The sequence below is a fragment of the Pimephales promelas genome, chromosome 2 (assembly GCF_988280905.1).
Source record: "Pimephales promelas chromosome 2, fPimPro1.hap1.1, whole genome shotgun sequence".
Classification (NCBI taxonomy): domain Eukaryota; kingdom Metazoa; phylum Chordata; class Actinopteri; order Cypriniformes; family Leuciscidae; genus Pimephales; species Pimephales promelas.
This window is the reverse complement of record NC_142770.1, coordinates 25,086,498-25,101,723: the sequence shown is the minus strand read 5'-3', so window position 1 is coordinate 25,101,723 and position 15,226 is coordinate 25,086,498. Positions and strand designations below refer to the sequence as shown.

At 43.9% G+C, this 15,226-nt stretch overlaps 1 protein-coding gene across 1 annotated transcript in view; it reads left to right on the top strand.

Moving 5' to 3' along the window:
- Nucleotides 1-15,226, top strand: part of LOC120468721 (phosphofurin acidic cluster sorting protein 2) — a 52,079-nt gene that overhangs the window by 16,045 nt on the left and 20,808 nt on the right. The window contains exons 2-4 of the mRNA XM_089119162.1: nt 6,540-6,627; nt 12,794-12,940; nt 14,098-14,249. Coding sequence (XP_088975288.1) covers nt 6,540-6,627; nt 12,794-12,940; nt 14,098-14,249 — 387 coding nt within the window. The remainder of the gene's footprint in view (nt 1-6,539; nt 6,628-12,793; nt 12,941-14,097; nt 14,250-15,226) is intronic.

The window sequence follows — 15,226 nt, the reverse complement described above, 5'->3', positions numbered from 1 at the left end:
CTGGGTCATCTGACCAATCAGAGCAGAGTAGACCAATCACAACAGACTGAGTCATCTGACCAATCAGAGCAGAGTAGACCAATCACAACAGACTGGGTCATCTGACCAATCAGAGCAGAGTAGACCAATCACAACAGACTGGGTCATCTGACCAATCAGAGCAGAGTAGACCAATCACAACAGACTGGGTCATCTGACCAATCAGAGCAGAGTAGACCAATCACAACAGACTGGGTCATCTGACCAATCAGAGCAGAGTAGACCAATCACAACAGACTGCGTCATCTGACCAATCAGAGCAGAGTAGACCAATCACAACAGACTGGGTCATCTGACCAATCAGAGCAGAGTAGACCAATCACAGCAGACTGGACCATCTGACCAATCAGAGTAGACCAATCACAACAGACTGGGTCATCTGACCAATCAGAGCAGAGTAGACCAATCACAGCAGACTGGCTCATCTGACCAATCAGTGCAAAGTAGACCAATCACAACAGACTGGGTCATCTGACCAATCAGAGCAGAGTAGGCCAATCACAACAGACTGGGTCATCTGACCAATCAGAGCAGAGTAGGCCAATCACAACAGACTGGGCCATCTGACCAATCAGAGCAGAGTAGGCCAATCACAACAGACTGGGCCATCTGACCAATCAGAGCAGAGTAGGCCAGTCTGAAAAGAGGGGTTTAGAGAAACAGAATCCTTTTTGGGTACCATTTTATCCTGCTTTGCATTATGCAATTTTGACTTAAATATGTTAATAATATTTTTACATTTTACTAACATTATTTGGTTGCTTTAGCAGTTTCTCTGAGTTTATGAACAATTTACACAGGAATTAATTGGCTCATGTTTTATAAATGAGGCTCTTCGCCTTTTAAAATGATACCTTACGCCTGCAATACATTCAGTATAACCTTCGGCCCACTCTCTGCGATTACATAATTCATATCCTGTGGCATAACGCGCACAAAGGAAACAAGGTGTTTTGATGGCTGATATAGATTTGTGTTGGTAGTCGTGAATGCATGTCGATCTGTATTTTAAGATGCGTGACCTCAAGGTGTGCCGAGATTACGCTCATAATCAGGGTCTTAAACACACACACACACACAGGCTTTGCTGTTTGCTGAACAGATTGTTGGTCGGGGACAGAATAATACTGTTTTAAGACGGCTATTTATCATGACGGATCTACAATCACAACAACCTCCACGTCTGACATGCACAATCCTCTGTTGACTGAGGGAAACACACCGTGTGTTATAACACTCTCCCGACGGAAGCAGTGTGTGTGGCGTCTGGCCCCGAGTGCCGCGGTCACACTGTCTCCGTTAAGCTTCTTACAGTCTCGGGAATCATCATCATCCTCCTCAACCTGTTTCTGCTCAGGCCAAGAGTCCAGATTAGCAGACGACCAATTCAGCATCAAGACTGGAGTAATGATGCTGAAACACAGCTTTGATCACTGGAATAAATTACACTTTACTATATATTCTAATTATTTTATATTATTATAATATTTCATTCACAGTATTACCGTTCTTACTGTATCTTTGATTAATGCAGCCTTGGATGTTTTGGTCAATTCTGTGTGAATGTGTGTATAACAGTAAATACAGTGTGTGAGGTGCTGATCATATCCGTGTCAGCGTTTCCTTAACAACAAATGTTTATGTAAATGAGATACAAATAGTGAGGTCAGAGGTTTCACGATATTCAAACAACGTGAAACTTCTCATTTAAAGAGACACTAACACAGTTTTTGGGGTCACACTGTTCCTGCGAGTCTGTGGGACTCGGCTGTTGTCCTGAGGAGATGCTGGATCAGCAGTGGTCAGGGTCTTATGTAAGACTGACACTGGATCCTGAGAGACGGAGCCAGAACAGTGAATGCGCCTCTGTTTGTGTTTTTTCCCATGATCTCCGGCTAGGAATGTGCGGGCCGTTCCAGGGCCTTTCAGTGGCCAGCGCTGAATAGCTGCAGTTTGAGCTGACCCAGCAGAAACGCTTCTGTTCCCCGTCAGAGCCTCGATTGAACACCAGCTGAGCTGATGTGAGCCACACGTCCAGTTAAAGGGCTCAAACTGGGCATGACCTGTTGCTTAATGGAAATATTAACCCTCTGAGGACGGAGTGGGCGGCACCACCCAAAATGACATACTTTTACAAATGTGTACTTATCTTAAAAACTATTCATGATCGAGAGGTGCCGTCTTCCTCAGATTCCACTGAGAACAGTGATAACCGGATACCCGGAGATACCCGGCTTGCACACTGCCAAAGGCCAATGAAATCAATGTTGTTTGGCAGATTCACGAGCAACAACCAATGGAAAAATTGCCGACGGAGAAATATTTTCCTTACCCAATCAGGGGAAGGTTACCATGACGTATTCTAGCAAATCAGAGGACTCTGTAGCCTTGCAAGAGTGATACTATATAGTAAGGGATATGACGCAAACAGCGTCGAGTCACTATTGTTGTGTGATGTGTGATTTTCAGAAATAAATGACAAAAATTGAATTTCCGTTTTTGAAATTCTCTAGTATATTGTACATTTTTCGCTCATACTTCATTTATAAACACATTACATGCATGATTATGTTAGCTTAGGGTCTTCTGAATCCATAGACACCAAACACATAGTGTTTCATCTCCATTACATATACTGTAGTTTATAAGCCTAAATGTAAAAATAGAGAAAACGGACCAAAAAGGGCTTAGTCCCCAGAGGGTTAATGAACAAACCTCTAATATTGAGGTTCAAATTTCAACATCTTGCTCTGATTCAAAATCTAGCTGAAACTGAAAAAAAAAACACAAAAATTTTATGGCATATGCTACGGCTCATTTCACCTGTGAAGAGGTTATCCAATCACAGCACAGCTCATTTACATTTACAATGTCTACATAACAAAGGTGGAGTGCAATACGAGGCTAATAAAAACAAGTTAAATTCGACTGGAAAACCAAATGTTATGGTTAAAACATCACAATCACTGCTCATTTTATTTGTGAAGAAGTGAGCCAATCATAACAGAGCTCATTTACATATTACAGTCTTAAAGGCACAGTAGCAAAAACAGCCTGTTTACTTCGGAAGGTCTTGGAGAAGGTGGACATGGTACTGGAAAAACACTCGTACGACTGTTTGTTGTAGATATAAGTGGACAATGGGCCAAAAATGAAATGATAGTGAGAATGGCATCTTTAGGGACACCACCTCACACTATAACACGTAAAGTGTGGCTTGTGTCAGTGTGAGTCTGTAACGTAAGCGTTGGCGAGTGAGATTACTGTGTGTTTTTGTTGTAGACCAAAGCTGGGTTTACAGAGAGGCAAGGAGTGAAAATACTGAGAGAGAAAAATGAAGAGTGAGATATTTCAGTCCTCAGAGACAGTGAGTCATACAGGACAGAGACATAGATGTGTGTGTGTGTGCGTGTGGCGTTACTGGAAGATGAAGGTGAAGAAATATCAAGCATGAAAGTCATATTCGAAGTTCAAAGGCTCCTTTTAAATTCATGTTCCTTGCGTTTTCAATTCCAGAAATGATAAGGGCGACAAACCTGAGGAATAAATCAAATTGTTCAGAAAGTAATCTGTTTTTGTGGCAACCTCCTGTGTCTCTGACCTGAGGACGTGATGATGTCACAGGATGTGCGGGCTCAACTTCCTGTCTGGCATGAGGCTTTATTGATCCAGTTAAATGCTAATTAGTAATTAGCTCAAAGAAGAGCATAGCATAAGAAGTTCATGTCTGTTTAACTCCTGAGTCCTCCACACACACAGACCGACTGGTGTATGGCAGATATAAACTCAGTCGAAGGTGAAGTTTGTCATTTCTATGACTCTACGACCTAAAAAGACATTCAAGCCATCTGTTTGTGGTTGCAAGTTATTTTTAATTAACTTTAAGGTTGCTAACAATAGTTCTGTTGACATAATACATTTGATCATTACATCAACTTAATATTGTGTGTTATTAAAACTTATATTATGTTAATCCTTCTCTCAGAGTTGTAATCATCTTGATAACTTTGAAAATCAGACAGTGGATTTCTAGTTCCCAGCATGCTTTGCAGAGGAATTAATAAGGTTTAAATGAAGTGTAATTGCATGTGTTGTTTTAGTAAAGGGAACAAATCTTAACCTTGAGTTTCTGTTATGCTGCAGTTTTTGTTTGTGCTGAAGTCTTAGTTGGTGGCGATATGAAAGTTAACAATACATTGACCATAGAATTGCGCTAATGCTAATGGCAAGTAATAGCTTACCTGTTCATAAAGTCGTCCGCGAGGAGCTGCTGGCGGTTATTTTTAGTTTCATTTTAAATAAAGTTTTTGTCATTGATGTCGGTTCCCGCCTCCTTCTTCCCTGAACCTTGCCGCAGTCATGTTTACACTGTTAACGTTAAAATGAAAAGGTTAGCATTGAACAAAAAGGACTTTGTGAGTTTTCACCGGTGTTAAGCGCACTGTTGCCAACTATTTTCAAAGGAAAGTAGCTTTGTTTTCAAAGGGAAACGCCTTGCCTAAAAGTCACTAAATGCCGCTAGAAGACGTCATACGTCAATTAGTATATCAATGGCGTCATCGCGTCGTACTTGCGTTCTGTCTCCTCTCTAAATTAACTACTGAAACTACCGGAAGTAAGCGGGCGCCAATACTGAGCTGTTGCTGGGTAGCGTTGCGCCATTGCCTCCTATTGTTTTAGTCGCAACTTGCGCCCACTGGAATAAACAGCCCGCGATTTACCCCCCTCCACCCGGGTCCTACTCACCCCGCTCCCAGCGGGCCTCGAACCCGGGTCTCCGGCGTGAGAGTCGGACGCTCTAGCAAGGAGGCTAAAGACTGCAGCCTCTAGCGTCTGTCGCTAGAGCGCCCATTGAGATCGGGGAGTGAGGTTTACTCGCACAGCAACTACTAGCTGGCCTCCGTTACGTTAGCCCTTGTATAATGTCGAGTGGGTAAACAGTTTCCGTTATAAATTGTTTCAATGGTGGCAGTAAAATTTCAATTTTGAAGAGAAAACATTGTGAATACCCCGGTCGACTGCCCCTGTCTGGTGCCGTACGGTTTACACAGATTTCCTGGGCGAGTACAAGACGCGGACAATCGCGTATAATAACAATTATTTAATGACATAAGTAAAAAAATATAATAAATATCTGATTTAGTGATCAGCAAAATCTCCTCTCTTGCTTTTTTTTCTATTCAATTAACATGCTATGGTCATTAAATGGCTTTCCTGAGCTAAATGTAACGTTATGCGACATAATTGTTCTCCTGCTGTTATATTGACCTCTTTCCATGGTTTAAAAACACTAATTGGTCGATATTATGTATACTTTCTAGCTGTAACGTTACCTTACCCTTGCCCGTTGCAATGTGAAAATGAGATAAATAATGGACACAAATGAAAAACATTTGATTTCATTCATTTATTTATTTATTGTTGCCAAATGGACAGATCTTTTTATAGTTTCCTCGTTAGCAAATGTTAGCCTAGCTAGCTTGCCAAGCTAAGATCGTTTGTACCTTCATCTGTGACTGGAGGCCACTGTCTAACATCATCAACCCAATAAGTCATTCTGCCTGGCTGTAGCTGTCATCGAGGGTGCGTTATCACCGAGGTTTGTTTACATACCGGTGCATGTGTCTATGCCGGTGTAACAGCTCAGTAATGGCGTCGCCACAAGATGGCAGCCTACACAGAACGCTCGTCGGATTCGTCTATAATATAGCCGAATGTCAAATAAAGAATTCTCATTTCCTTTTTTTTTTTTTTTTTTTGTCAGACAACAGAACGAGTAGCTATAATACAGGCCTAGTGAATGACTAATTTTTTTATAGGCCTATGTGGAGCATTATCTGAATTGTGAGAGTTAGGGAGCGGGATGAAGTAAAGCTCTGTGATTAGTGAGTAATAAGCACAAGAAAAGAAAGGAGATTGTAATGGTGGTCAAACTAAATTCTTTAAATATAAAACAAAATAAATCAGATAAGTGATAAGTCCGTGGAAAAACACTACTCGCTAGTCGCTTTTTGGAAAAAATGTCGCTAAAGGGGTCTGAAAAGTTGGCTACACTGGTTAAGCGGATTCTGACTAACCAACTGACTAGCGCCTCTTTGATTGGTCGTTGGGTTGATGCGCTCAACAGATATGATTGTGATTGGCTATGCAATGTAAATAGAAACCTTTGACGCTCAGAGAGCGCTCAAACAAACAGGAATGAGAGTGCTTGAGAGCAACGTGAAGAATATATCCAGTTCTCTGTAGTACTTTTTTTATTACCGATTGGTACCGGTACATTTGACAACCCAATTAGATCCCATAGACTATTTCTTTACTATGTTTGTATTAGTAAACGATTATTTACCTCGTTTTTACCTCATAATCAAACTTTGACAACATTCCCCCCCTGTTTGTTCTCAGTTTAGGAGCTAGCCGAGTTAGTCGGACTGGATTTCCACACGAGTGATTCACACATGAAGACTAATGGCTCCTAATATTCCTGTCTCTCTCTCTCTCAGGTTGTGCAGTCTGACCCTGAAGAAGTTGATCGTTCTGAAAGAGTTGGACCGCGAGCTCAGTTCTGTCGTCATCGCTGTCAAGATACAGGTAAACGGAGTGTGTGTGTGTGTGTGTGTTGTGATGAAGGTGCGGTGTGCTCTGCGTTTGGTATCACACGGGCTCTGAGCTTTACACAAGACACCGTGGTAACTGAGCTGTTGCCAAGGCGACAGCTTGCTCAGTGGGAAGATGGGATTGAACGCAATAAGATGGCAGTTGGGGGGGAGAAGTGCATTGTGGGATATATTGAGAAGGTAATTTCAGAGCACTTGGAGGCCCTCAGCATTCCACATAGGTCGCTTTGGTCACACACTGCTTGTGTTTGGTATTTTTGTAAGGCTTTGACAGTTTCAAATATACTGTAGTGGCGTAGGAAAACTGACAATTTCACCCTTTATTCAAATATTAATAACAGATTTTGTAAGCATATTGTGCAGTTGTGTTTAGAGTCAATTGTTTGTGATAATAATGCACTGAAACATGCCAAATTGTGCGACATCATTTTTGGCCAAACTGTCATTTAAAGAAATTATGCTAAATCATCAAAATATTAATAACTGATTATGATGGCTATTCGTTTTTTCTATATTTTTGTTTTGTTTTTTGACAAATATTTTTGTCAGATAAATATCTTTAAAAAAAATGTGTCTTCCCTCATATTTAAAAAAAAATGTTTTTCAAAAAAGGAAATATTTTCCTCATATTTTGATGGTTTAATCAAAGTCATTAAAATCAAATGTAACCTTCTATATATACTGTATACATAAGTGTCTCAGATATTATTACTAGATTTGAGGTAAATGTCACCATTAGTGTTGTCATGACACGTTTTCTTTTGCATGAGATTTGAAATGTAATGCAATAACACTTTCTTTGCCGTATGAAGACTGAAACAGTTAAATATATGCAAGGCAGAAAGGAGAAATCAAAATTCAGCATGCAAATTATTGCAAGACAGATGAACCATCAAAATTCACTTAATATTACAGTGACGTTAATGTTGTTATCTAGGTTTTAAATAGCAGACAGTTTTATTGATGGGTTAAGGGGAGATTTTTTCACTTTAAGCCCAAGAATTTTTTGTGCGATAAACATTTGAATTAACATTTACATGAAAATTGGACCAAAATTTCGTGGTAGGGCTGCCATGGTGTGAATCTTACATGCAACACTTAAATTTATCATTTATCACTTAAAATATATCATTGGGACAGTTAAAAAATGTCCCAATTTTTGATTGAATTTTTTTTTAATTGTGTAAAAATACAGCAATTTTCCTCTTACATTACTGTGATGAAACAAAATTATTATCATTAGTTTTTTATGGTTATCCGTCAATTAAATTTTTTTTGTGTGTGTGTACATAAACGTAGAATGGACAGTAAAAGATCTTTCCTCAGGCCATGGATGTTCAAAGACATAACAATCGCATGTATTAACACATTAACTTTAACAGCCCTATTATTTATATATCACAGTATTACAGGAATTATTACAGTATTACAGACATACAGTGAGGTTCAGGAACAAATTTGTCATGAAATTAATGTCACTGTCACATCCGGTCAGGAACGAAACAGAGAGTGAATCCAATCGCAAGCTTTTATTAATAACACTAACCGATAATCCAGGGAACTCAGAACAGGACAGATGAACAGGCAGGTACCGAGTGACATTTAAACAACAACCGACAACCAACAACTGAAACACAGGGGTATAAATACACAGACAAACAAGCTAATCAAGCTAACAAGGGGGTGTGGTAAATAAGAAACACCTGTGGACACTGAGCAACATCATAACAAAAGACAAGACACATGGTAGGATCACATGACAAACAAGGAAACACGTGATACACAAAGCAAAACAAAACCCACAACGTGACATAGCCTCCCCCCTATGGGCGGCTCCCGACGCCCCTAGTGTAACACCCAAAACAAAACCCAAAACACAAGTTCAGGAGGGTGGTGACGCGGAGGTGGTCCTGGGGGAGGGAAGGAGGGCCAAGTCTGTGCAGGGGAACAGGACCAGACTTGGAGCAGACGACCAGGCGAAGGCCAGGGCGGAGCAGGACCAGGCGAAGGCCAGGGTGGAGCAGGACCAGGCGAAGGCCAGGGCGGAGCAGGACCAGGCGAAGGCCAGGGCGGAGCAGGACCAGGCGAAGGCCAGGGCGGAGCAGGACCAGGCGAAGGCCAGGGCGGAGCAGGACCAGGCGAAGGCCAGGGCGGAGCAGGACCAGGCGAAGGCCAGGGCGGAGCAGGACCAGGCGAAGGCCAGGGCGGAGCAGGACCAGGCGAAGGCCAGGGCGGAGCAGGACCAGGCGACGGCCAGGGCGGAGCAGGACCAGGCGAAGGCCAGGGCGGAGCAGGATCAGGCGACGGCCAGGGCGGAGCAGGACCAGGCGAAGGCCAGGGCGGAGCAGGACCAGGCGAAGGCCAGGGCGGAGCAGGACCAGGCGAAGGCCAGGGCGGAGCAGGACCAGGCGAAGGCCAGGGCGGAGCAGGACCAGGCGAAGGCCAGGGCGGAGCAGGACCAGGCGAAGGCCAGGGCGGAGCAGGACCAGGCGAAGGCCACGGCGGTGAAGACCCCTCGGGTGGCCACGGCGGTGAAGACCCCTCGGGCGGCCACGGCGGTGAAGACCCCTCGGGCGGCCACGGCGGTGAAGACCCCTCGGGCGGCCACGGCGGTGAAGACCCCTCGGGCGGCCACGGCGGTGAAGACCCCTCGGGCGGCCACGGCGGTGAATTCCCCTCGGGCGGCCACGGCGGTGAATTCTCCTCGGGCGGCCACGGCGGTGAGAGCCCTTCGGGCGGCCACGGCGGTGAGAGCCCTTCAGGCGGCCGTGGCTGGGACACTGGGCCCCCCCCAAAAAAATATTTGGGTTGAGTCCCCGGGTGAAGGGCAGATGGGGAGTGGATGGTCTCGGGCTGGAGGGTCTGGACGGTCTCGGGCCGGACGGTCTGGACGGTCTCTGGCCGGACGGTCTGGCCGGTCTCTGGCTGGACGGTCTGGACGGTTTCTGGCTGGACGGGCTGGACGGTCTCTGGCTGGACGGGCTGGACTGTCTCTGGCTGGACGGGCTGGACGGTCTCTGGAGGGCTGGACGGAACCAGCAGTAAAGAGCATACAGTCTCTGGCGAGCTGGACGGAACCAGCAGTGAAGAGCATACAGTCTCTGGAGAGCTGGACGGAACCAGCGGTGAAGAGCATTCAATCTCTGGAGAGCTGGACGAAACCAGCGTTGAAAGCTCGGGCTCGGCAGGGCTGACGGTGAGCGCAGGCTCGGCAGGGCTGACGGTGAGCGCAGGCTCGGCAGGGCTGACGGTGAGCGCAGGCTCGGCAGGGCTGACGGTGAGCGCAGGCTCGGCAGGGCTGACGGTGAGCGCAGGCTCGGCAGGGCTGAGCTCCGGCAGGTCGGTCTTGGCGGACAGAGAATCGTTCAGCAAAACAGCCTGGATGATATAGTCCTTTAGACTACAGCTAGGGTGATGGAGTGGCATAAAGGAGTAGAGTGGCTCGGATAGCCCTCCTCTGAAGAATACCATCAGGCATACCTCATCAAAAGATGAGACAGGTGCCAGCTTAATAAAGTCCATAATATACTCCCCTAAGGACTGATCTCCTTGACGGAGACACATAATCTGTGCTGCTGGATTCATTTGGAGGTCGGTTGTTCTGTCACATCCGGTCAGGAACGAAACAGAGAGTGAATCCAATCGCAAGCTTTTATTAATAACACTAACCGATAATCCAGGGAACTCAGAACAGGACAGATGAACAGGCAGGTACCGAGTGACATTTAAACAACAACCGACAACCAACAACTGAAACACAGGGGTATAAATACACAGACAAACAAGCTAATCAAGCTAACAAGGGGGTGTGGTAAATAAGAAACACCTGTGGACACTGAGCAACATCATAACAAAAGACAAGACACATGGTAGGATCACATGACAAACAAGGAAACACGTGATACACAAAGCAAAACAAAACCCACAACGTGACAGTCACAATGTAAACGAGACCAGGAATGAGTGTCAGTGATATTTGGAGCAGTCTGTTGGTGAATCTTTATATTTAATTCCCAACAGGAAAGGATTGTATCCCTCATTCAGTGAGGATTAGCGCACATCCTCTTAGGGAACATGAAGTGCACTTGTTTCGCCCCCACATCTCCTCCTGATGGATCACTGAAGGATTTGAACAGGTTTTCTGTGTTCTTCAGACACTGAAAATAAAGCTTTTGTTATTGTCCCTAAGCTTTGCCTCGGTCATTAAAATAATGGCTGTTAATCAAAGGCCTGAAGATAGGTTTCTGACAGATATCTCATTATTTCTCCTCTCCTGCTCCCTAAAGTGTCCGCTTGAATCCACACTTTCACGACTCGTCCCAACACAAGCACACTCAGCGCGCTTTTACTTTTCATTCAGAGCTTCTTAGTGCAGTGAGACCCTTTCTCTGTTTCGTTCCCTTTGACGGGTTGAATGTGCTTTTACAGAGAGACCTTGATGGATGGATGCATTCTGTGCTTTCCAAAAGAGCTTCTTCACATCATATTAAGAAAGTAGTTCACTTTTAAGAAAAATCTTGCTGATAATTTACTCACCCCCATGTCATCGAAGATGTCCACGTCTTTCTTTCTTCAGTCGAAAAGAAATGAAGGTTTTTGATGAAAACATCCCAGGATTTTCTCCATATAATGGACTTCAATGGGAACCAAACGGTTCAAGGTCCAAAAGACAGTTTCAGTGCAAACTGTTCAAACGATTCCAGACGATGAATAAGGGTCTTATCAAGCGAAACGATCGCTCATTTAATAAATTATACCAAAGTTTAAGTTTTAGAAGCTCAAATGGTCGCTTTGCTCTGTTCTGTGATGCACGTTCGTGACTCTCCCGTTCGAACTCGTTCATCAAAATAAACGAATCTTTTCAAGAGTCAATTCGTTCATTTCGTTTGTTGAATGAACCAAATGACACGAAAAAAGATTTCGAACGGATAGTTTGGGTCCTTGATTGTGATTGGTTGAGAAAGCCATTGTAAATTACTTAACAAACACACACCTGTGACCGCATTACATTAGCATACCCCTGTTTTTCTCCCGGACCCCTCCCGGTTTGTTATTTCTCCCGTAATTTGCATGGCCCAAACTTCCTTTATGAATAATCGGACCAATATGTTTGTCTAATGTTGACCAGTAATACAGATCTTGTATTAAATGCATTATATTCACACAATCCACACACCATATACAATTTTAACCCATTTTTCACCTCAACCTGGCAACCTATACCCCAGTTGCGCAGTCGTGGAAGGCTCACGAGCATCCCACCTCAACCCAACCGCTCTGGAACTACATTCTTTGGCGGAGGAATAAATGTGTTATACCCTTATATTTTTTGTTGCTGGTGTTTATTTTCTGAATAAAATAAATATTCAAATGAATATTTTTATGCAGTAACTGATTTATAAAAGCAATAAGCTCCTTGAAGGCAGTGTATTTAGAACAGCTCCACGTCGTAGCTAACAACGCCTCTTAGGTGATGATACACAGGGCGACTTTTTGAGCAGTGTTGCTGGGCAATCTTGCCGAGCGATTGTTGCTTGGGTGCTTTCCTATTGAAAATTGGCAATAAATTTCTCTCTGGATACTTTAGATGGGTCGTGGGCCCTGCTGCGTCTCATCTGGTTGCCCATTGACGGAAACATTGTCCAGTAACATTGCTCAAAATGTTGCCCTGTGTATCATCACCTTTAGCTGTTCTACATTCACTGTACATCAAGGCTTCAGGGGGCTTTTATTGTTCACTGGTATACAGAAAGTTGACTACAACAACACTGAACAAAACAAAAAAGACCAAAACTCACTTTTTCGGTTTTCCAATTTAAAGCCTCTTTTCCTTACAGAGCACTGAGTCCCGAGATTTTTACACTTATATCACCTCGTATTAAAATGACAGCCCGTATCGTGCCTCAGATGTGCAGAGAAGCCAAACGGACAGTAGCTGACATGATTCAACACATTCAGTGTGACTGGCTCATTTTCTGTTTTGTTTGAGGCGTTCGCTGTCGAACCATACGGACAACATTTCAATTTGCAAGCATCAGTGTTCAGTGGCGTCACATTCATTGCGTGGCTTTATTAGCTCTGATTCGCAGGAGTTTCTTAAGTGGTGTTTAATGAAAATTCATGTCTTTCCTTGCTCTCAGGGCTCGAAACGCATCCTGAGGTCGAATGAGTACATGCTCCCCCCCAGCGGGCTGATGGAGACAGACCTGGAGCTCACCTTCTCCCTGCAGGTACGCTGTCTGACTCAACACGAGAGCCTGACACCGCTGTCCACATGTGTGTCTGATGTACCAGCACTGATCAATGTTTATGCGTGAACAAACGTTTTTCAATCTGGATTCAAAGGGGTCATATAATGCAATTTTTATAGTTAATTTGATTCTTTAGGGTCTAAATAAAATGTTTGTAATATACTTTGATTAAAAATTCTCATTAGTATTGTAAGAAAACACTCATTTTACCTGGTCAAAAACCGCACGCCGTTACAGTGCATATGCCTTTAAATGATAATGAGCTTCGATGACTCCGCCCCTCAGCGTTTAGACGCAACACACCGGAGTGTTGCCTTGACAACAGTTGAGGGTATATTTAGAGAAAGAATGGCAGTTGGAGTCTCTGAGGACAGATCTGTGCACCCGTTTCAGTTTGAACCGGAGTCGCACCTGGAACAAGATGGCGGCCGCAAAGAAGTTTGACAATTAAGGTTCGAGCAGGACGTTTCTGAATGGTTGGTTAACGTAATGTGATTTTGATCTATTTTTGTATGTACTGGCAGGGTTACTCTAGTAGTGAGGTACGAACACTATGAGTTTACTGATGTACAGGTTAGTTTGGTCAGCCATGTTTACTCCGGTATTCCGCGCGATGGTTTCGTTTTCGCATCATATGTGTTTACAGTGGAAGTTCGATTCGGTTGAGCTGGCGAAATAACACACGTCATAACCAGTTATGTGATCGGCTTATGGGTAACCAATGATTTTATACTTCGGACAAGCCCCCCCCCCCCACGAGAAAGAAAACACTTTTCAGTTTTCAATTATGCCATGCCAGACTCTCTGTACGAAGCAAAGCGAAGTAGCCGAGTTTGGTATTACCAGGCTGTCAAAGTCAATAACGCATTAAAAGGTAAAAAAGTAGCGATAGTAAAGCAGGTTATATTTGACCCTATGAATCATCTGTACAGGTCCACAGTTTCTCACCAAACATATTGGAAACATCATTTTCCTCAAACAATTGCAATATCCAACTCTCCATCCGTCTTTCAAAACGTGTTTTTCTGACTGCTTATAATTCAAGGCTACGGTGTGTGTCACACACTTGATCAGTTATAACAGTATCTGGCGTGTGGAAGTCACACACACACACACTCTTTCAGATTCTGCTTTGTGGCTAAGTGGCCGTCTCCACGGCAACATGCCGATTGCGAGCCCTTGAAGAGGAGTGATGCGTGTTCCCGGCTGATGTTTGTCTCTGCACGCAGGAGCCGGTGGAGGACGAGGCGACATGTGACGCCAACGTGAGCTGGGACGCAGAGAAACTAGCAGGAACGGTGGGCAAACTCTGCAAGACCGAGTCGCAGACACTCATGTCGCCTAGGTAACACACTCTGTTTTATATCACAACCTCTCGTAGGCGTGTGTTTTCACCGCTGAATTAAAGAATATTCGCACAGTAAAGTGTGTTTTAAGTTGATTTTCTAAAAGTCCACAGGACAGAAAGTGCTGAGCTGAAGAAACACCCATCTGTTATATCTCTCTAGTGGTCCATCACGTCTGTTCTTCCATGACGTTTTCTAGCCGGTTGTTCTCTGCTAGACGGCATATGTGTGTGTTTGCATTGGCTAATGAGCTCATTAAGACTCAGTCCCCAAGCGAGGGGCTCACAGACACTTTGGTGAATCTGGAACGCAGCAGCGCATCAACGATTCGCCTCTTTTGAGCTTCTTTTGTAGAGCCTCGGGAGGCAGACGAGGCCACAAACTGTGTATTATAGAGCTACTGATCTTAGACAACTGGAAGCAGCAAGCGTCCTTCATCTATGAGTTAAATACTCTAGATTTAATCCACCTAAAGCAGTGTGGACCATCTAGAAAGCAGGTACCGTGATCTAAGGGTGTGGTTGGATTAAAACTAACTCTGGTGAGCGGTTCATTTGAATAAGGTTGTGTTCACTCTTGTAGTTCGGTTCGCTTGGTTCATTCCCAGATAGCAAACTGACATCGAAACAACGTTGATCTGGCATTGTTTTGTTCATCGAATTAACGTTAACCAACGTCAGACGCGCCATTGACGCAATTGGTTTGCTTTTCTAACGTTGATTTCAAGTTGATTTTCCGTTAGTTTTGAAGAATGGCGTGTCTGACGTTGTTTCAACGTTAATTCGATGAGCAAAACAATGCCAGATTGCCACGTTGTTTCAATGTCAGTTTGCTATCTGGGTTTGGTGTCCCCAACCCCAATAATAAATTGATTATTCATTTATTCTGAGAAAAGTGTATCTTCCATGGCCACAGAAAAATGATTATTTCTTAGCATGTACAGCGCTTTGAGCATGTAACGTAAATATCGTAAAAG